At 38.8% G+C, this 23,154-nt stretch overlaps 3 protein-coding genes across 8 annotated transcripts in view; 1 reads left to right on the plus strand and 2 right to left on the minus strand.

Moving 5' to 3' along the window:
* The window catches only part of LOC107672542 (potassium channel subfamily T member 1-like), a 114,374-nt gene extending 113,243 nt beyond the window's left edge, over positions 1 to 1,131 (plus strand). The window contains exon 32 of the mRNA XM_016465776.1: positions 620 to 1,131. Within this exon, the coding sequence (XP_016321262.1) occupies positions 620 to 737 (118 nt within the window). The 3' untranslated portion in view covers positions 738 to 1,131. The remainder of the gene's footprint in view (positions 1 to 619) is intronic.
* A 2,243-nt stretch (positions 1,132 to 3,374) lies between these two features.
* LOC107672526 (uncharacterized) lies at positions 3,375 to 7,292 on the minus strand. Its single transcript, XM_016465755.1, has 5 exons — positions 6,926 to 7,292; positions 6,742 to 6,840; positions 5,629 to 6,153; positions 5,183 to 5,425; positions 3,375 to 5,095 (listed from the first exon to the last, which is right to left on the minus strand). Exons 1-5 carry the CDS (start codon positions 6,942 to 6,944, stop codon positions 3,375 to 3,377), a joined length of 2,607 nt encoding a protein of 868 aa, XP_016321241.1. The 5' UTR covers positions 6,945 to 7,292.
* A 205-nt stretch (positions 7,293 to 7,497) lies between these two features.
* LOC107672541 (calmodulin-regulated spectrin-associated protein 1-B) overlaps positions 7,498 to 23,154 on the minus strand; it is a 37,587-nt gene continuing 21,930 nt past the window's right edge. For 4 of the 6 annotated variants that reach the window (XM_016465770.1, XM_016465772.1, XM_016465769.1 and 1 more), the window contains 13 exons: positions 19,810 to 19,951; positions 17,648 to 17,787; positions 17,458 to 17,554; positions 17,134 to 17,302; positions 15,493 to 15,584; positions 15,168 to 15,246; positions 12,766 to 15,052; positions 12,308 to 12,444; positions 11,970 to 12,184; positions 11,751 to 11,853; positions 11,493 to 11,614; positions 9,224 to 9,342; positions 7,498 to 9,116 (listed from right to left, as the gene is read on the minus strand). In XM_016465770.1, coding sequence (XP_016321256.1) covers positions 8,820 to 9,116; positions 9,224 to 9,342; positions 11,493 to 11,614; positions 11,751 to 11,853; positions 11,970 to 12,184; positions 12,308 to 12,444; positions 12,766 to 15,052; positions 15,168 to 15,246; positions 15,493 to 15,584; positions 17,134 to 17,302; positions 17,458 to 17,554; positions 17,648 to 17,787; positions 19,810 to 19,951 — 3,999 coding nt within the window. In that variant the 3' untranslated portion in view covers positions 7,498 to 8,819. The remainder of the gene's footprint in view (positions 9,117 to 9,223; positions 9,343 to 11,492; positions 11,615 to 11,750; positions 11,854 to 11,969; positions 12,185 to 12,307; positions 12,445 to 12,765; positions 15,053 to 15,167; positions 15,247 to 15,492; positions 15,585 to 17,133; positions 17,303 to 17,457; positions 17,555 to 17,647; positions 17,788 to 19,809; positions 19,952 to 23,154) is intronic. The other 2 variants (XM_016465771.1, XM_016465774.1) reach the window with 2 other exon arrangements.

The following is a 23,154-nucleotide window of genomic DNA, read 5'->3' on the forward strand; positions in this document are numbered from 1 at the left end:
TCCCTTTAACACATTCTGTTGACGTAGGTGAAACATTACTGATTGTCAACAGAATGTGTTAAAGGGACCATCAAAATAAAGTGTTACCGATTGACTTTCCAAAGACTATAAAGTCTTCGACTATACCCGTTTGGCACTTTACTTCCTCTTTTTTAATATTTTCTTAATTTTCAATCAAAATAAATGGTTCGCCAAGTTGATCTGTGATGAGAAAGTGGAGAAGAATGTGACTGGAAATTCATCTGGCAGACTGAAGCTCAGGTCGGTCATGTCAGTTTTGTCTGGCTCATCCAGACAGTGGTGGGTAGAGTGTAAATTGTCTTTGGCAGCAAGACAGGATATTTGCACTAAAATAGTCAAACCATCATCAGCATTCATTCCACATAATATTACCCTCTTGCTCAACCAATGGCATAAGTTTGGGGAGAGACTGTGTCTGGTAATGGTTATGCTACTCTGCTAACATGTTATGCTAACATGAACAATATGAACTTTGGGCTGTACAAATTATTATTTTTTTTTTTTGCAAATATATTTTGCTCCTTTAACAGTGTGCTAGGTTCAGCTGGCTGTTTTTTTTTTTTTTTAAACGTACAACCTGTTTTCCACCCTTTTCTAGCTACATCATCCGTTCTGATCCGCTGGCACACGTCCCTGAGAATCTCCCAGGGGCTCCGGCCGGAGTGAAGCTACGACAAGACTATGGACCTGAGACGAGGGATGAGACCCATCTGTAGGAACTGGAAGTTCTCGTTAACCCTCCCTTCTCCGCTTTGAGCTGATACAGTCTGCATGAAGATTGACAGGACTCACAACCGACAGCACAGACACGACCCATGTGCCAACACATTCACAACCCAAGCTGCCCAACCAAGCCAAATGGTCGTAACTGTAGAACTGAAACACTTTACAGATTCCTCTTTTCTACAACACAGACATACAGAATCTCGTGACACATTTCAGACTTCTCTGAATGTGGCTGGTTATTACATTTTTGTATTTGAGACTTGGCTCAGTGCAAGTGTGAGGTGTTGAATCAGTTTGGACCAAACGAGATTGGATTTATAGGGCAGTATATATCAGAAACATTACGTAAAGCAGCATTCAAGAGGGCAGCTAAAGACAGAAGGGGAAAAAAACAGCTATTACATCAGTCAGCTGTCCCGAGTGGACCAGAACACTGGATTCAGTATGATATTGAACAGAATTAGTTTACATCAGTGCTATATTTTGTACTTGTATAGCACGAATATAGTATATATAAATATATATTTGTATACAAGTTAGCCACATTTTCTTTTACATGCTCAGTGACTTAGTATTCACAGTATTTTGTTGTGTTTTCTTCCTCAAAGTACAAAGGGTTTTACATTTGAAATTGCTAATCTCAAGCTAAAGCTTTTACATGATTGAACACCATGATGATTTACTGTAAATCGCTGTCAATTATCACTACAAATGTTATCATGCACCAGTTTACATGTGCTGAGAACAGAAGCTAGATCAAGTTCTTTGCCGTACGATTTCGAATTTACAGGGAAAAAAATGGAACCTATTCTACAGCAAACACATTGAAGAGATGTCAAATGGTAATATATATAAGATTAATATTGAAACAGGTTTGGTGTCAAACTTATGAATTGTGTTTGGGTTATACAATCGAAAATATTAGATGTGATATACACTGTTGGTAACCATTGTTTTTCGGTGGCATTTTGCTTCAAAGCTAACAAGTGTTTTTTGTTTGTTTTCTCTTTAGCATTCAGCATTTGTATTTATAAAAATATTCATTACATTTTTTTTTTCAGTGTGCACAATGTACGTTACTGCTCATTTAGGACAAAAAGGTATCGCTATATATTAGCTATATAGCTCTATATAAATATTATATAAAGAGTGCACGAGGGAGAGTATACATTATTTGAATTTGCCAATTTTATTGCACTAAGCTCCGTTTATAGAGCAGTACATAGTAACCCTTTAAACTACATATAGAAAACATTACAAATTTTACATTTCACATTAATATGTGTTTTGTTTTTGCCTTCTGTATTAAGACATATTGCATTGTTCATTTGTCATTCCAATCAGTATATGGAGCTGACATTTAAAGCTATCATGGAAAGCTGCTCTTGATTTGAATCTTTCTATTGTTTTAACAGACAGATGTATTTATCTTTCTTTGAACAGAAAATGTGAATGCCCACTTTGCGCAAAGTAGCTAAGGTTGAATACCTCTCCTATTATTCTTAGCCGTCTGTCTCCACAAAGAAATGCGATAGATGACAGTAAAAGCAATGAAATGGGAATCTTTGTAGCTATTATGCTTTAAAAAAATACTTTATAATTCTGTATTCATGTTTACAGCATATTTAAGGCATTTTCTGCCTTATATGGCGTCTATTAATCTGGCATATCAGTTTATTTATTGCTTAGCTCCAAGACTGTCAATAGTAAATGGAGGCGTCAACCCTTGACATGTTGGGCAGAATACTGTACAATTCATCAAACTACATTCATGTTTTTTGCTTGCGTAAAGATATTGTCACCTACATTGTCCATCAGTCACTGTTTTCTCATGCAGATTGCTTTGGGAATGTTTTTATTATTTAACGTTTTCCTAAATCTCCAGCCATAATTGGAAAGGATATGCATAATGTGCATGTTAAAAATATCAGCCTGCAGATTCTTCTATTTGTACTAGTTCCCTAAGATTTAAATCCTATATCTTGATAAGCTGATCAAAGCTGCTGTAATTTACTAAATTTCTTTGTTATTTGTCCAGTAGTTTTAGAAAAACATGGACCATGCATGTCCTTATCTTGACAAATGTGTCAGAGACCCATGTTTACAGTTGCTGGCTCCTGTTTTTGGATTGTGCTTAATACATGAACTTATACATTTTGTAACATTTCTTAAATGAAGTCTGTACTAACATGTAAGAATGAATCAATAAATGCTGCATGCAGCCAGAGAAATGTGGCAGTATTTTCCTACCAATAGATACGTTGACTCTGTTGATGTATAGATTCACACATTTTATTTAGCATTTAATAATGCAGTAAAATCTGTCAATTGTGAAACCAAATGTCTGTACTAGTGTTATAGAAAATACTGTACATACCAGGTGCATTTTTACATACCATATTCATTATCATATGTTGCATATTTTACAGTGTTTTGTAGGTTTCACAGAGCTGAAGAACTGATTATTTTGAGATCTATTTAATAATCTTTCATTTTTGTTTTTATATTTTAAATACATTTTCTTTTTACATTTGTGGCACAGACACCACAACACACACTCACACAAACAATTAAACACACACACATACAAACACACATACATATAATTTGTAACATACTTCCGGTACCTAATGACTCTGTTTGAGCTTGTGTTTGTTTTTTTGTGTTTCTCTCCACCTTTCTCGAGTCCAGCGCCCATGATTTTCCACCACCTCATGTAGCAGGTCAATAAAGGTATACTCGTTCCCCAGCAACAGGCTGTCATCTTTTGGAGAACCTCCCGAAGGGGGTGCTCTTAAGTCAGAGCCGTCACACATCTGACCCTGCCGCCGGTCTCTGTGAGCTCTCCGTGCAGCTTTCTCCACTCTCCTGGACTGCTTCTGCAATTCTGATGCAACCTGCTCACTTTGGTGAACTCTGTGCGTCTTTATTTTCATGCTCTGTGTTTTCTTATCATCTTTGTTGTTTATCTCCTCTCCAGCAGCAGGCTTTGACTTGCTGCCACCAAATGATGGATTACAAATGCTGAACAATTCAGAGCAGACTTCACTTTCATCAATTTGGGAGTTCTTGGAGGACAGGTCTCGAAAATCAGAAAAGATGGTCGACTCGAGACCTGACCTCCAAGTTTCCCCATTTGTATTAATTCTTCCATCCTCCCTTGGTGATATATTAGAATCAGAGAAGCATTCCTGTGCACTGAAATGTAGAACTTTATGATTGGATGACTCAAGACTTGCCCTGTAAGTGTCCTCATCAATAGTGACTCGGACATCTTCTATTGGGGATGTTATTTCTGGCAGAAACTCCCGTGCATTGAACTGTGGAGCGGTTGGAAGGATTGCAGGAGAAATGATAGGATGAAATGGTCTGATGTCATGCCTGCAGCCGGTTACAAATATTAGTTGAGGGAACACATTAAGCACTTGTTGATTTTGAGCCCACTGCTTCTTCCACTGGGCCGCAGTCGGAGGCCAGGTCAGTACCCGCCAAATGGGTCTTGAAGGTCCAGATGTTCCTTTAGCAGTATTCTGATCAACCCTAGAGGTCTGGTTTTCCGGATCAGCACCGATCGAGAGGTACGGCAGGTTTTCAGCAGTCCCCTCAGACTGGGATGTGACATGTTTTACCTGGAGAGTATCTTGACTGCTTCCTGCTTCAACGGTCAACTCATTCAGGGGATCCAACACATCATTCTCCACACTATGCTGAAGAACGTCTTGGTCAACACTTGTTCCGGCTTGAACACTCACATCAGTATCTTCTTTTTTCTCTCTAAGTTCCTTGTGTAATTTCACAGTGTCTGTGGTGTTACTGACCTCATCAATGAATCCATCATTCTCCTCATCTGCAAAGTTTTTTCCATCTTCCACCTCCTCAGTATTGGCACATACATTGTCCTTTTCTTTTTCTGAGGTCATCCATCCATTGTAATACTCATCATTCCTTACCCCATCTTCTTCAGTGGTCACTTCTGCTTCTGTCGGTTTAGAAAACATCTCCATCCTGCACAGGACCGGCCCGGCAGATCTCACTCGTTTAATAGGTTCTCTGGTTTCATATGTCCCTGACGAATAAATATGGTAAATCTGTGATGTCTTCTCATCTCCAACCATAATTTGGTTTGTCCTCAGTAACACCTCTGTTGTGGCAATTTGTGTTTTATTAGCAATTTCAGATTTAATTTTTCTGTTTTCTTCTCCATTGCTCTTTGCAGTTGATTCACTGGTTCGTATCATTTCTGATTTCTCTGAAGCAGGTTTTACAGCCTGTAGATGTTTTCTCTCTCGTTTCCTGTGATACAATACTGAAAGGACACAGATGACAAGCACCAGGGCACACAGTACCACTGGTTACATAATAAAAGGTTAGTCTTCCACAACACAAGCTCCTGGACATGAGGGCTGAATTTAGGCAATGAATTAGTTCCACCTACCAATTAAAATGATTAAAGTTGAGGGTCCGATTCGAAGAGGTTTGGTTATTAATACAGTGGCAGGGTTCCCGGTGCCAGGACTTCCAGTGGTCAGGCTCACAGTGGTAAGACTTGTAGTGGTAGGGCTCATGGTTGTGAGGGTTTTACACTCTGGTACCTGCCATACTGGGACACCTTTCAAATGAGGAGGGCTATTACAGCACACCAGCATCTTGTTCTCCAGAAGAGAAGCATTCTGCAGACCTGCATGCATTTATGAAAGTCACTTAACATTCACCCAAAAAATGAAGATGATCTATCATAAGCCTTTATGTACATTATTAATGTACAGTTTGGAGTTGGTAAGATTTTTTAATGTTTTTGAAAGAAGAATATACAGTAAAACCATAATATTGAATATTTCAGTAGCATCAGATGAAATGTACAAGATGGAAATGAATGCATACCTCTCAGGTATTTGGCAAAGTCATTCACAGAGCAGGAGCAGTCCCAAGGATTTCCATCCAAATGGATCTTTGTGCCGTTAAGTGCAAGAAACGCATCCATACTCAAATGTGTCAGTTTGTTGTTGGTAAGGCCTAACTGCCTCAGTTTACTGAGACCGAGAAGACTGCTTGGGGTTATAGTGTGAATCTGGTTCTGAGACAAGTCTAGGTTGAGCAGGTTTGACAGCCCATCAAGAGAATTATGATCCAGTGTAGTGATTTTATTATTTGAGAGTCTGAGTGTCTCAAGTGTAACCTGATGGCTGAACCAGTCTGACGAGACTTGGGAGAGATGATTATTGTCCAAATTGAGAGTTTTGAGGTTTTGAAACTTATCGAAGGTCTGCGGTCCTATTGCTGTGATGCCTTGGTATGCCATAGTCAGACTGTTCACAGAGGTCAGATTGGTGCTGTTAAACATAGACAAGCCGATTTCTCCTAAACCACTCACAAAGATAATCACAGAGGTCAAGCCAGCAGGATAATCTAGAAGGGAAAAAAGGGACAGTTCATCTAAAAGTAATTTACTCATCAGCACACCTTTCGAAACCTTTATGACTTTCTTCTGTAGAACACAAAAGGAGATGTCGGGCAGAATGTCCAAGCTACACTGTTCTAAATAATGAAAGTCAATGGTGACCAGGGCTCAGGCAAAGATTTCCAGTGAATAACTTAAATTTAAGTCAGTTTTGCACATAAAGCAGTATAGCGTCAGAAGACTTGGAATATAGTGCACGAGTTGTATGGATCACCGTTACATTTTTTGTCCTTTCAGGAGCTTGACATCCACTTGTCACCATTCACTTTCACTGTTTGTAAAAGTGCAGCAATAACATTGTTCAAAACATCTTTTATTAAGTCCTGAGTTGGAACGACATGAAATTGGATAAACTGTGACAACTTTCTTTTTTGAGTGAACTCTACTTATTCATCTAAAATGCAATTATCCAAAATTATTATAATCCCGATTTTTATTGGTTAACTGCATATAGCTGACATTTATCTGACCCACTTCTCTGGCAGATAACAAGCACATTCTTTTTATGAGCATTAAGTGTCTTCAGACCATCCTACCTTTTGGTATCTCTTTGCAAACATAGTCCGTTTCTGTGTATATACAGGACTGAAACCATGCCTCACGTATGCGCTGGAACACCACAAAAATAAAAAGAGCTAGGTGGAAAAAAGAAACATTCTTTTACATCACAATTCACTTGATTTTGAAGCCAACATCAAATCAGAGTGCAAAAATACTCACCGCGCATATTGACAAACATCAAATAACAAGGTATTCAGAGTTCCTGTCAAATGACCATCCATCCAACGAATGCCTGACTTGTAGAGCCCCCCGCTGAGGATAAACTTCCAGTTGCCAGGATACAAATGTGTCTTCAGTGGACTGTCAAGGATACAGTGCTTGTCGATGAGGCACAGCCTGTGGTGTTCCAGTTGACAGAAGTTGGGATGCCCATCAGGAGACCACACATAATTAAACTACTATCTTTTCTTGCAATCACAACAGTAAAGCTATTGATATATAAGTTTATCAATTGATGACATGAAAATTCATGTAAATTCAATTTTGTACAATGCTCAACACTTGTTACTAATATTCATTATTATTATGCAAGCTCACTTACTGAAAAATGCAAGAGGTGTTATAAAATAAAGTGAAAGAAAGATGACAATGTCAATAAATGGGGGGGAAAAAATTGAGAATGAATTTATTGACTTGAAAAATTTATTAATTCTCAGTCTTATTTAAAATAAATAATAGTATGGTAAAGGAAGCAAAATGACCAAGAATGAATAGTAGTGTTTAAAACAAAAAAACAAAACAGGTGATCAACATCAATACAATCTTTCAGTTATAGATATAAAAACACACATAATATACAAAACTGCAATTTAAAATTAAACAATGCTGCGACGTATAGACAAGTCTAACATCAATTATTTGGAAACAGTAGTTTAAAAGTCATTAAGGGGCTGTCAGTGTGCTCTTTTCGGTGTTAATAGTGTTTGAGAGATGTTTCTCGGTGTACAACAGAGTACCTTCACCTTTCGACAACTAGTTTTAGGAGCAAAAATGGTTTAGTAAGCCCTTTGAAATTCTACCCCTGCTGTACACCTTCATGAGCAAAAAAATAAAGTGCATGTGCAACACTCAATTGATCTTGACACCAAACACGAGGCTTTTATGAGTGTTCTCGAACATTTAAACAAGGATGTCGGCAGTGTTGACCCTTCTTTTGCTGAGGAATGTTTTCAACGGTGGTAAATAATTAGACAGCGACTGCAAGGGAAGTAACCGATTATGAATATATTAAATACCGTCATTCAAATCGTTTACAGCGACACTCTTCATAACAGAGCATGCTGCTCTTCTGCATGAGAAAAAGCTCCAGTGCCAACATCAACATGGTTACATTGCATGATAATAAAAGCACTAAAACATGATCATAAGTGCACCATAGTACAGAGCGTCCAGTAGAGAGGTCGCTACAGAGTAGAACAGAAGAGAAGAGAACTGCATATGACACACATCAAGGTCTGTTTGACTCCCTATCGAAAGGACCATAGAGTCTCCAAAAAACGGGCTACAGCCGAGCTGCTTTTTTAAAGCGCTGAATAAACAGACAGAGTACCACAATGCATGAAGGCCAAAAGTATGCAGACCTGGGACTGTCCCAGCGACAACAGAGGAGCAGCATGTTTTGGAGGAGGAAAAAAAAAAAAGTTTTGTTGAGAGGCAAGTCAGCTATTTTTTTTTTTTTACATTAATTTGAGTTCTGGCAGTCCTCAGAGGCAGCAGACATGTTTTGAAGACAGTAAGAATAAAATGCGTATCCCTCGCAAAAAAGGAGGAAACAAATCAAACAAAAACAATCATGGGGTAGTGTTTCATTTAAACGAGCTAATCAGTGCCAAACTAATAAATAATTCAAGTAACAAAAAATTAATCTTGTAAAAAGACCACAGGATTGTGGGTAAAGGACTACTTCAACCCAAAACACATTCAAATGAAGTGCATGTTGATTCATGCCTGTTTGTTTGTCCAGCGAGCCGCTTCCATCCAAACTCTGATGGAAGCAGGTAAGTGTCTGCAGGCCTCAATGCAAAAGTGCATGTCTTACGAGTGCCATTAGACTTCACTTTCCGCTCTTTTTTGGCCCGCCGGGTCTTTTGACTTGCCACAGGTGGTTATGGATAGTCAGCGCATCTACACTAACAGACACAGTCTTGGCAGGGATTACCGTGAACTGCTTACGGTCCGAGCTGTACTTGTAGAGTTTGTCGATCATCTTCTTAGTGATGCTCTTGGGCCCTGTGCCGGTGAGCTTGTGGATGTCCTCTGTGTCGGGGAAATAGGAGTAAAGGGCTCTGAACTGGCAGCCACTGTCCCGGAAGAGAATCATCAAGTGGTTGGATTCACACTTCTCCAGCTCCTACCAGTAAAAAGGGAAGCAAATATTTAGTAATTCAGTATCAAGATTTATTGGTAACATCACAGCATACTATTTGCATGCCATGAACCTGCAAACTGGTCACATACCTCAAGAATGGAGTTCTTCTGCGGTTCATTTACTTTCCCCGCTAAGCAGCAATGAGAGATGGCGTTGTGGATTATCGGCTTGTTGGACTTTGCACTTGGCTCCCTGAAAAGCTTGGGTCCTACAGTGACAAAATATTAATACAAAAACAGTTAAAAAGTAAAAAAAATAATTTTTTGCTTTACCTGCAAAACTTATGAGAAGTTTGGATGTCCTAAAAGGTCATGGAATATTAAATTTTTTTTTTATGATGATCCATTATCAATTTTTCACATATGCACTACTGTTCGGTAGGGCTGGGCAGTGTGATGGTATATATCATTACCGCGGTATAAAATGTCAACCGTGACAGATTTTTTTTATTCTGTGTATACCGCGATACGTAAATAAGTGAGCGTGGTTAACTCACATGCAGCGCACGTGAGACTGAGATGCTGCCATTTGTTAAAGAAAGATGGAGAAAGATGGACAAACAGATCAGGAGGATCCACAAAGAATTCAGTTTTCTAAAGTGTTGTTAATAACTTGATATTGTCGGAACAAAGGTGCAGTAGTCAACCATGAGAGCAGTGCAGCACCCAGTTTAGAAGAGCGCACAGGCTCACAAGAGAGGAATCATTACGAATTAAGCTTACTTGATTACAGCAGTTCATGTATCAATGTCGTAACGAATAGAAATAGCCTTAAATAATGTAGTTATTGGCATCCTTCTGCCTGTACGCTTATATGTACAGTTAATTTTTGCACACAAGAATCGCATTCAACGTGGACGCGCAAGCGGTTGTCGTGGTAATGAACAACCTGCTTCTTAAAGCGAATGCACATAATCCTTAATCTGAGGCAAAAATACTTAATATTGAGAATGCAACAGCACGTATTATATTTTTCTAACTCCAAATGATCGGACACTGATCAGAACCAGCGGTGTATAATTTAAACTACTTAGTCAGCACTAACAGTAGCTGATGTTCAGTTTGCAATGCAGTATAATAAGCGAGCAAATTTAAACAATTATAACTAGTATTAATAGTATCCTACAAAATTAAATGGAAGTAAATGCAATTTATTATGAATAGAATATTTCAATATAAAATATTTAGATATTATAAACTGATTGAAGTAAAACAATTACATGAGATTTTAAAACAATCCAAAAACACCTTATTTAAAGTTTAATTGCACCTATTTAATAGCAATCAGTTGGGGGCAGTTAATCTAAAAGTTGAGCGTGCTTTTACTAAATAAACAATTTACCAAATAAAAGAAAAAGAAAAATCAAACAAGGTGAAGTACTTTTCATTTCTAAAGTATGAGTTTATTTTTATTATATAAAGCTCTTTTTGAATTTTCAGCAGCCATTACTCCAGTCTTCAGCGTCACATGATCTTATAGAAATCATTCTAATATTATGATTTGTTGCTAAAAAAAGATTTCTTCTCTTCACCGTAAAAGTGAAAATGCTGTGCGATATGAAAAAAAAAAAAAAAATCTTATCAGAACATATTTGATGTTTAAAATGAAACCACATGGAGCAGGAATTTGGACCAATGGGATTTCAATGTGGGCGGGGCTACCAAGTGTGACAAATAGAAAACAACTGACCAATAAAATGTTGCCTTGCTGTCATGGCTGGTTAGGGCAAAAACAATTTTTTCCCCCCCTTGGATTTATCGCTTGTCAATTTGTTGTTTCACCTGGTTAGGACATGGTGTCCCTCTCGGAGCCCTATACAGCTCTCACTGATGCATACTGGAGCTTTTGCAAGTATTTTTGAACTCATTTTTAATACATAGCTTAAAAAGATAGTTCTAATTTCAATTTATGGAGGATTATTATACAAATTTTAATTGTGCAATGCATACTTCATCTTTAGAGCAAGGCAATGCATGTATTCAAGCAATAGAACAAAACAAAGTATTTGCCCTGTAAAACGTATTAGTCAACATGTTAGCTATAACTTAAAAGCAAACAAGTGAAACACTTTAGAGAGTTTGGGCTCAAAGGACAAATTCATCCACTAATATCTGCCCAAACAAAAACTGATGCGTGCTTATGTACTCAAGCACACAGACAAACATATTGGCTGATGCATGGTCGAGATCACATAAGCATGCTGCTGTTTTTAACACAGGAGGTTGTCCTGGTGCAGAGGAATCTAAAACAGTATAAATAATTTAGTAGTCCAGACCAGCATGCGGTACCCACACTTATTGAGCATCAAAACAAATATAAAACCACTTTCGTCCTATAGAACGGAAAGTGAAAACTCACCAGTATATTCCGCCATGGAAGTTGATGTAATGGAAGATGCGGTGGAACCGTTGTCCCAGTCTCTCTCTGTAGTACGACTGGAATTGCGACTGAGGCCTGGAAATGACTCTACCGATTCCCCTCTGTTAATGGAAAGAACAAACAGCAACAAAGTGCTTTGGAGGTCACAGTCTGAATACAGTCGATTGATTCTGAAACAAATTAATGAAATGCAGGCACGCTTCTGAACACAGCCTGTAGGACATGGGAAGGACTTACCGTTGAGATCCCGCCCCTCCTGAGTTGACACTGTCTGGTTCAGTGGTGGCCACAGAGGCCAGTGATAGACTAGAGCCAGACTGGGCACTGATGAGATTCTCATCTGGTGAGGCACATGGTTTCATTATTTCAGTTTTATAAATGTTTGAAGTGCCATCAAACATTTCTGCCATTACCTCAGTAATAATGCAACAACAGAAGGCACAGTTTAATACTTACTGGCAGCAGGACATTTGGGAAGCGTTTCAACTGGGGGTTCTTCCTTCAGCACAGACTTCAGCCTTTGTTTTTTGGGCTTGGTCTTGGGTTTGGGCTTGGGCTGTTCTTGCTCCTCGCACATCTCTTGCTGTTTTCTTCTAAGGTATTCCTGCTTTATCAACTCTCTCCTGGCCTTCTCATCCTCTTTTCTGAGTCTTTCCTCTTCAGCTTTCCTCCTGGAATTGGAAAAGAAAAGAGGCTTTAACATATACAAACTCAATGAAAAAAAAAAAAGTTACAACGCATCTCTTTATCATAGTTATATTCATGGAAGATGACCCTTCAAAGGTTGCCAGTACCTGGCTTCATCTCTTTTCAGCTCACTTTCAGCCTCCATCTGTTGCTTGCGGAGCCGAGCCTCCTCTGCCTTCCTCTGTTGTTTTAGCAGAAACGCTGCTCGCTTTTTGGCCATTTCATCCTCTTCTTTTTGCTCATCCTGCAGAAATAAAACAACAAAACTAGTAGGAAAAGTCAAACCACTAAAACATTCACATTTTCAGCGCTCAGTGTTTTTTTTTTTTTTTTGTAGTTACTAGGGTGTTGCTTAGTGGGGTTTTCTTGGCCACAAAGTGGAGGTGGGAAAGATTAAGTGCCATAGTTTAATACTTTGCCAGCGATTTTTTTTAAACCTCTAAGCCCAAGTATGAACAGCAGTGATGCCACTAATAAAATGTAAATACATAAAATAAATCCAATACAATCCATTTTCTTTCAGACAAATGACTTGATAATGTCTCGTCCACTGCATTCAATTTACCTTGAAAAAGAAGCCCATGCCAGACATCTTTTCTCCATCACTTCCATCAGTGGTGACTTCCAATACATTGGTGCTTTCTTCATCTGGGTTGGCAGCCAAATCAGACAAGTCTACCTCAATAAGATTAACTTTTCCTCTAGAAATATCCTCTGAGGAGACATTATCCCTTGCTGGCCCATCATCAAATGTAGCCTCAGCATCCTGCAAAGTACTGGACATAGATTCTTCGAAAGTGACACCAAGGGCCACAGAACTTGGTTCCCTTGAGACCATCCTCAAGTTAGCTTCATCATTAAGGTGGAATGTAGTGCTTTTTGAGTTCCCTTTGTCTTTGTTGAATGAGTCTGATTGTGCGGAGCTTTGCACAAAGTCTTCAGGCTCTGCTTTGGGGGTCCTGCCCCCTTGAATGGACTTGGCAGAGGGGCTGTCAGTAGGTGTAGGAGTGGAGCTTTTCTGCCCTTTGCCATGCTCCTTAACTAGCAACAGCTCTGAAGGTTTGGAGCGAGATCGTGCTGAACTTAGTTTGGGTGGCTTTCGTACCACAGGGCTGCCACTTGGTTCAACAAAATGTATGGAAGCTCTGACCCTAGGTTCAGATGCATTACTTTGGTCACTGCTAGGTGGTGGAGCAGCACCTGTTGGAGACTGAAGATTTTGCTTCATAAGCATTTCCTGCTGGAGCGAAAGCTGCATCATCTGCTGCTGAATGCTTCCTATGGCCTCATTCAGCAACTCAATGGAGCGGTTGCATTCATTAAGATCTATCTCCTCATCCACATCTAAGGCACTAGGAGACACAGTAACCCCACCTGCCCACTCGAGAGATGCCTTCTCGGGCTCTTCAGCCTCTTTCGGCCCATCTCTCAGTGCAGCAGCACAGGTGTCGTCTTTTGACAACTTCTCTTTTTCTTGACTGAGTTTATGGCCATCTTTCAAGTAGTACTCCGACTTTGTAGGCTGAGGGAGAATGTCACTCTTCCCTTTCTTTACTATGTGCAGAAAAGCTGCTTTTCCAAGCTTAAGCCTTTGTCTTGCTGTCATGACCTCCATCTTCTTCTTTTGAGATTCAATTGCACGTCGCTTTTCTTCAAGTTGCATGTGGAGTTGAACGAGTTCAGAGGCCAGCATGTTGGCACTGTCCTTGTTCTGTGGTGTGGGGCTCTGGTCTCTTTTCATCCTCCAGGAGGTTAGAGGAAGCGGGCAACTCTCTGAGCCATCTGGTGTGGTTCGCTGCGAGCTGCTTGTGCTGGAGCGGATATCTTGATTGCTACCAAACCTCTGCATCTTTCGTTCTGCAAAACTGGTCATGCGCACACTGCCGCTAGCTACACTGCTAACCTGGGACTGACCAGGGCTAGAGCACCTGCTCCCACCATTCTTATCCTCATGTTCCTTTACATTCATGTCCTCCCGCAGCTTGGCTGACTCTTCGTCCTCTTCACTGAATGGTTTCTTGTTTGGATGGAGCTCTTTGGTGAGTTCTGCATCCTGTTCCTCAATGGTCTCAACAGTCTCTATATCAGACCCTGGATGGATGCCCCATGCTTGGACAGGCCTCTTGTCCTCAGGCACCAATGAATGAAGGTAAAACCCAGTTGACCGCTCAGTAGAAGATGGCTCAACACTACTTGTTGCCAATGGTCTGAAAGATTGCGTCTGCCCAGGGGCTGGAGGTACAAATTCACTGGATTTAGGCTCAATAACTGTCTCAAACTCAGAGCTAGCGCTGGGGGTAAAAGTCCGATTAAGGGTGGATGGAGGTCTCCGTCTGGAAGATGAAACAGCACCTTCTGCTCCTGCTACTCTCCGTGCGGACCCTCGCTGCCGTCCCTCTCCCGACTCTTCTTCCTTATTTAGGCATATCGACTTCTCTTTCGCTGGTCTGAGAACCGCAGGCATCAGAGGTTCCAGGAAGAAACTGGCTGTTTTGGAATCTGAGGATTTATCCTCCTGTCTTCCCCAAATGCCTGTTTTAGCACCAGGGGTAGCACTCTGTCGCTCTGCATCCTCAGAGTTTAACAGGGTGGTGTCATTCGTAGATGAATCTGCCCTGGCAATAGTTACCGTCTCATCTTCCTCATCCATGTTAACGTTGCCCAGCAGAACGTGGCCATTGACCCGCCTAACATTGCCTTGACCTGGATGGATCTGGTGCTTGGGCGTGACAGTGGAGGCCAGACTGTCCTCACTGATGGAGCAAGTCAGACTAACGCTGTCGCCTGAGGCCAAGTCTGCATCACTGTCCGTAGCAGAGTGGAGAACATACCGATTCAGCTGAGACAGTGGCCTGATTATAATAATAATAATAATAATAAGAGAAGCAGGACTAAACAGAATATAGATTTAATGTAATATCTTAAAAGACATGTTTTAAGTACCCAGAATTATTAATAGTGTTGTACCTCTGCCGTTTATCTGACCAAGCCACTGATCCTCTGGAGTGACCTTCTTGTGTAAAAGAATTGGAACGATTTCGGCAGACTGGTAAGAAAAACACAAGAATTTGATTACCTGACTCTACTACATTCAAGTTATATTCTAATGCAACTGCAAGGAAAATTTTATATTTTGTAAACTTCACACTTTTTTGTGAAAGCTCAGATTACAACAATAAAAAAATAATAATACTATTTAATCTCTGAGACTCAACATTTCTGGGTACCCCTTCCATGTGAGCATAAAAACTAATATTTTCATATGAATGGCAGCAGAATATTAATGCCATACCCGTGCTTTCCTCTCCTGGCTGTGCCTTCTTCTGTCTTTGTCTCAGTGGCAGAAGTGGGTGGGAGGGGCTGAAGCTGGAACTCCCCTTATTACTGGAACAGCAAGCAGAGAGTACAGTTGGCAAACCACCAGCACAAAAAATTAGAATCTGAATGATCTTCAGGCCCCCAAAGGTCTATCCAGCCAAAATCTAATCGTAACTGACATTAAGCATTTTCCATGTGGATGGACAAATATAGACAAGCAGCACTGCTCTGTTTAGGACCTTAAAAAAAATAACTTCAAAGAGTCTGAATACTACAATTACAGAACAGTATTAAAGGCACTAGCATGCCATTTAGGGCTGCGTGATTATGACAAAAATCATAATTGTCGATTAATCCCTTGAAATTGTAATTGCGATTATTAATTACGATTATCACAATTACCTTTAGTGCTTTTCTATAGTATTAAGCCTCAAATGTCAAATATACATCGGATTGGTTTCTTCTTTAAATTATAAAAAATAAGTAAAAATATAAATGGTATTATAATGTTATACAAAAACTAAAACTAAAACAATGGAAAAACCCTTAAGATAACATGTAGAAAGAAAAAAAACATATCTTAAGCATGCAGAATAACAAGTGGACTTTGAACGATTACATAATTGTGGCATCCATAATTGTAATCGCGATTAGAAATTTGATTAATTGTGCAGCCCTACATTAAAATGCCTTTTATGTCCAAGTAATTACTAGTGAAATAAGAGTAAGCACAATAAACATAATACAAATATTTTAACTTAGGCAGGGCAGCACAGTCCCATCTCAGCATGTCAGAAAGACACAGGCACAACATGACACAGCAAAGACATTATGAGACACTATGATTCAGGTGTGAATCATAATCATGCAAGCAAAGTTCCCTCTAATGTGCATACATGCACGGCTGTGAACTTCTGAACTGCAAACAAAGTTTTCAAGCAAATGAAAACCCACAGAGGTCATTATTATTTTTGTTCACGTATTGCTGAAATCATGACTAGGAATGTGCAAAACTACTATTAACCAGTGTATAATGTGATGTGATCCGCATGTGTAGCAGCGGTGCTTTAAAAGGGATGCAGCTACAGATGCACCTTTGTCATCATTTTAAAGCACAAACAAATGAACAAATATATAAACCTAGTCTTCACCACACTATTTGACAAGTAGGGTGTTGGACCCATCCCTACAGATCACAGAATCTCAAAAGTTATGATTTAAAATATGATAGAAAAATAACAGCAATGCCTCTAGATGCCTAAAAAACAACTATTATCCTGACAGCCTACATTTATGCAATATATAATTTTCCCGTTTTCAGTTACTCTGTAAAATGAAACACCCTGCATTAACTCTTCTGCATAAATGTTTTATTTTTATTTAGTTTTTTCAAGAGTGGAACATTTATGGGTTGGTGCAGGGTGTTTCCACGGGTCTGCCCAGTAGAAAACAGGTTTGACTGAGCAAGAATACAAATTAGAGGGAATATTAATTATTAGAAAGTTTATTTAGAAACAAATCTAGACTGTCCAAGGCATATTTTTACATAGACAAACATCACTGACATTTACACTCAAAGCTACATATGGAAGAGACAAAACCATGAAGCACTTACAGAGACTCAGATTCTTCAGGGTGCAGGAAGTACCTGTTACAAACTTCCGGGCTGTCCTGGACAGGAAGCGCTGGATCAGCCACACCAGGAGACACTAGGAAGCTCCGTTTGGTGGCATTGGAGATGGGTACAATTGGCCTGGCACTCTTGGGCTGAGTCATTGCTCTTGCTACAATACAAATATTAATTAAGTTAAATTAGCAAAACAATAGGCAAAATATGAGGATGTTGGTTGAAGCTTCATGTAAACTTTATTGGCTTTAAAACACACACATTTTTTTTATTTATTTATTATTTTTTTTATTTAAGCCCCCACCCCCTCACCATCTTTAAATTCCTGAACATCTCTCGGCTGGACAAATTCAGGCTTGACAATCTCAAACCACCAGAAGAGCTCTGCTATAAATACCATGACATTGTGCTGCAGAAGAAACAGAGAATTAAGAACAAACCCGTACGGAAATGAAACATCCGGTTAATGAGAAGACACATTATACATGACTGAATAACTTACCTTGAGCACAGGAGGTGCGTACAGCATGTCCTCTAGAGTCAAATAAAAGCTTTTGTTAAGGTACTCCTTGGTGAACTCTTTCAGCAGCTGGATATTATAAAGGCTGTCTGCTATTGAGGTCACCTCTTTCAAGCAGATATCTGCAGATAACAGAAAACACAAAGTTAGCAAATAAGCTATCCTGAGGCATACAGGCTCTGACATTCATAAAAGCTAAATCAAGGGCTGAATCCAAACAAGCTCAGTATTTGCTTGGGAGTTGAAATATCAGAAAATAACTTTTCACAGAATATTCACTTAGCTCAAGAGGCAAAGTGCGGTGAAGCACCAAGGGAATAAAACTACAATCAATCAAAAGTATAAGAAAGCAGACCAGCAAAACTCTAAATTAACCATATAAAACCTACTGTATTATATATGCTATGAAAATTTCTAAGGCCCCTAAATGATCAACCTGATCAGTGTTGTGGAACTCTGAAATATTTACTGATTTTTATAAAGTAAACATAAGTATAACTTTTACATTGTAGTTGTTCATCTTGAAATATCACTACCAGAGCTTTGACCATAAAACTAAAACACACAACACTTGAACGAGTTGTGTTCAACCAAGTCTCAGCCTTTCTCACACAGAACAACCTCCTGGACAGCAACCAATCTGGCTTCAGAAGTGGACATTCGACCGAGACTGCCTTGCTTTCAGTTGTTGAAGCCCTAAGACTGGCAAGAGCGGCTTCCAAATCTTCTATACTTATTTTGCTAGATATGTCTGCTGCTTTTGATACGGTAAAACCAGATTCTCCTGTCAACCCTATTGGAAAATGGCATCCCAGGAACCGCATGCCAGTGGTTTGAGTCTTACCTCTCAGATAGGTCCTTCAAGGTATCTTGGAGAGGTGAGGTGTCCAAGTCGCAACATCTAGCTACTGGGGTGCCTCAGGGCTCAGTACTTGGACCACTTCTCTTCTCTGTTTTGGATAAAAGCGTCTGCTAAATGAATAAATGTAAATGTAAAACTAAGCATTTTAATATCATCTTATTAAGACATATTATTGGGAGATACAGAGAGACAACTGATATGTCTACACATTTTATGCAAGTAGTCTGCTATACTGTTAGAAAGATCTATCCTAATTTCATCTTAGATTTTGCCATATTAATATCAGCAACTGCACCAAAATGCATATTGTTGCTCATTTTGAGCCACTACATGTTTTTTTGTTTTTTTTACTCCTCAGGTATAAACTCCATATTCTTCTACATTATACTATATGAACCACAACTGCCTGATTTATCAAATATGATGCGCTCAGCTATTAAAAAAGAAAACTTTTCTACAGATTTTTTAAAATATATTTTGTTTAATGATTCAAAAAAAAAAGTTCAATTTCAAACGTCAAATGTCAGGCTTAACAGGATTAAAATTAAGTGCAGCATCCGGCTTAAAGGGCAAGTGGGTTAAAATTCTTTCTTCTTTCCCAGCTAAATGTGCAGAAAACAATTGTAAGCAAACCATTCTTATGATTTTCCAAAGAATGTAAGCACTGTGGCGCCATCAAAACATGTTCTGTTTGTTTGAGCTGCCTGACATAGCAACAACTGGCTGAACCAATGGCGTAACACTGGGGTGGGTCTACTTGTAACCCTCTGGGGTCCGAGGGTGTTTTGGGGCCCTGGAGAAGTTTTGACATGCCCTGACATTTGTGCTTTTTTCAGTTGCTAATAAACATTTTAATGGCCAAGTTTAGTAGCACCATAATCAGCACAAACTGGGCTACAATAATATGTGGGCAGCATGTATGTATGTGATTGTGTTTTTGAGAAAACAACGTTTATGCGTGCTTAGTGAAAAACTACAATTTTAAAGTCACTACAGATTCGATTGATGTATTGCTCTTATCTGTAAGATCAAAACTGAAACTGTAATTTAAGTTATTTTCGGTGTTATCAGGAGAAGATACCACAAAACGTGTATCCGCGTTTGTCGACCCCAAAGGGTTAATAAGCCATTTAGGAGGGAGTAAGGGGTGGAGTGAAGGAGGCAGTATGAGTGTTTGGGAAACCTGATTAATCTTGGTGCTACTAGCGGTGAAGAGATTGCACACATGGCTTCCTTTAGACTAGCTAAGTAGTCAAGTTTCCCTAGTGTTATTTCACTCTACCATCAAGCTTCATCAGGTCTGGGCAGTAGTAATGGACCACGGTCAGCAGTGCAGCACCGTCACACACGTCCCTGGTGAGGTCCTCCAGCAGGGGGAAGAAGGGCAGCTGTCTACCTGAGGCATGATCCCGCCGATACCGTACCTGTAGGTGACATGAGAGGAAGCCAAACTGTCAAAACCATCTACAACAGGCTGTATTCAACAAAGTAACCTTTGGTAAATGGCACTGGCATCATGTAGGCAAGAGACAGTTTTGCAAGAGGAATATATTTTATCCTTGAGGCTGTATTTGTGAAAATATTTGCTGATCTAATAAAACTAGGTTATGACATAGGCGAATAAGACTAAGACAACTTAAAGGAATAGTTCACCCAAAAAACTAAATTAGCTGTATTTACTAATCCTCATATCATTCCAAGGAAGACAAAAAAAAGATGTTTAGCAGAATGTTCAAGCTGCTCATTTAAAAAAAAAAAAATGAAAGTGAATAGGGACCAGAGCTGTCAAGGACAAAATATCATAAGAAGTCAATACAACTTATGTACTAAATCAAAATTAGTTAGTTGCTAAAACCATTTGCTCCACTGTAGCTCTAAAATGTCCAGGCCCAGTTCTCATTCACTTTTGTTGTGCAGTCAAGAGCTGCTTGAACATTCTTCACAACTACTGCTTTTGTGTTCTATAGAAAAAGCAAAAATATACAGGTTTGGAACAAAATCAGGGTGATTAAAAGATGGTAAAGATGGTAATTTTTATGTTTGGGTGAACTGCTCCGTTAAGCAACAACACAGGAGAACAGTGATAAGCCACAACACACAACTCAACAACAGCTAAGGATATGAATCACAAAATCAGAGCGAGAAACCGTTGATACATATAGGACTACAATTTTACATTCTCATGAATGTATGCAACATGGTTGCATAATACACCTGCATAAAAAACCTAAAAGACATGCAATTTGCAAAAGTAGTGGTGGACTGATTTTTGATGGCCGATAGAAACCGATATACATCTCATTTAAAGACAGATAAATAACAGCTGCATAACAATTTCTGCAATTAAATTTAAATGACACATTTACTAAAACAATCAGAAATCATTTAAAATGAACTAATTTGAAAAGATAATTTGAACTTTATTAAAATAAATCTGTAAATAAACATTTATACTTTAGATAGAAACTTATTGATTGTGCATTTTTCATAAATGAAAAATAAGGAAGTAAACAATGTAACCAACAATGCACTCAGGAATCTGGTACATTTGTATCTAGGAATTGTATTTTCTCAAAAAAGCTAGCTAACGGTAATTGTTGCTCATGCAAGTCACACAGTGAGCGCTGAACTCCCCTGTCTGCATCCAATTAGCGCAGCTTGAATCCTTTGGACAGACCATCATGCACAGAGGTATATGTACAGAAAAAGTATTACAGCACTTCAATTTGTATGACTAGACAGAACAATGGTAGTAAACTAATGTAGACAGAGAATGGGTGCTCCTATGCATCTACGTTTAGGCCCCGTCAAAATAAAAGTCCTGCTTCCAACTCTTTATTGGACAAAGAGGGGAAAAAGGTATCGGATTAAAAATAAAAAGCCAAACATTGGCCTATATATCGATCGACCACTACACAAAAGCCCTCTGCACTTTAATTATGGCAGCCATAATCATTATCTTGTAAATGTACTCAATCAAATGTGCAGTCCTAACAGTCACCAAGTCTAGGTTTCAGACAGGACATAGTGAAAGCTAGAAAGCAGATCTAAAGGTAAAGAAGCAGCAGAATGGAGACAGAGAATCTATGTACCATTCATGAAACCCCAACAGGCTCCAGCATGCAATGGGCCGGTACAAACATAAGATCAGGCTGAAGGGCCACACGTCAGAGACAGACAGAACAAGGAAGAGACAAATGAAGGTGGAAATAACTGCAAGAAATGAGAAGATGAGAGCTGAAGTTAGAGACTCAAAATTGCACAGACGCACACACACACGTACTCTCAGCGGCATGTGTTTGCTCATAACTGCATGTGCTCAAAGGGTGAAAGGCAGATCATTTTGTGTGATTACAGCGTGAGCCACTGGACAATAGCTTCTCCCAGTGTGCACTGATTAGATAAAAGCGTGGCTTGAGTGGTGATGGCGTACGTTGGGATTGACACATACTACTCGTGCAGTGGAAAGGAAGCACTCACAGCCAACTTACAGGTACTAGTTTCCAATACCATTTTGAGGGAGACTATCCCAGTAGCAAGGGAGGAGGTTAAAGGGAAAGAGACGGGAAGAGGAGCAGAGAGGATGTAAGGTCAGGGAAGAAAAGAGCAGACAGATGTGACCCTGCTATGAGGTTAGAGGGAAACAGAAGGAGTGATGCCACTGAAGATATTAGATCATTTCCATAAGGCTGCCGTTACATTAGTACCATCTATTCAGATGTGAGTCTTGCCATTTTAGTTCACACCTGTTTATGATCTTGTTTACACCTGGTATATTAACAATTGTTGCATTTGATCCCATCAAGTGGTCAGCCAATTCTGTCTCTCGGTGAACACGTAAAAATTAAAGACAAGGACTGTACGATTGGATATCGAATTGTGGTATTTTTTTGGGGGGATAAAAATTGTGACTGATTTCAAATGCGACTGAGAAATAAATCCAGGTTTGGCACAAATTTTGTGATTATATATCAATATGGCTATAAAATAATAATAATAATAGTAGTAGTAGTAGTAGTAGTAATAATTATTATTGTTGTCGTTATTATGTTGTCTATTAATAATTATATAAAAATATAAAAATAGTAATAATAACATAAAAATATATACAAAACTAAATTGTATATTTATTATATGTATATTATTACTTAATATAATATTACTAAATAAAAAAGTAAACAATTGATAAAAAAACAAAAGAAATATTACTATTAAAATATTTCACTGTAAAATAAAAAAGACTTTAAGAAAAATATCATAATGTAATATTACTAAATAAAAAAGTAAACAATTACTAAAAACAAAATAAACATTACTATGAAAATATTTCACTGTAAAATAAAAAATAAAAATAATATAATAATAATAATAATAATTTTCGTTCACATTACAACTGTCAATTTACAATACTAATATTTAGTGTATATATTGTTTTTCATTTTTAAATTTTAAACTATCTAATTTTTATTTCCATGCAAAACCACATGGAGCCCTTAAAGCTTCTCTTTTCCTGATAAGCTCAAGCAGAGATGAGTTTGTGTGAACCGACGCTGCTGACATGAAAGAGCAGCCCTTGTGCACTAACCTATATTGTAACTGCGGTTAATCATGCAGCCCTACATGGTGC

This window comes from Sinocyclocheilus anshuiensis, unplaced genomic scaffold, assembly GCF_001515605.1.
Source record: "Sinocyclocheilus anshuiensis isolate Anshui unplaced genomic scaffold, SAMN03320099.WGS_v1.1 scaffold176, whole genome shotgun sequence".
NCBI classification, from domain to species: domain Eukaryota; kingdom Metazoa; phylum Chordata; class Actinopteri; order Cypriniformes; family Cyprinidae; genus Sinocyclocheilus; species Sinocyclocheilus anshuiensis.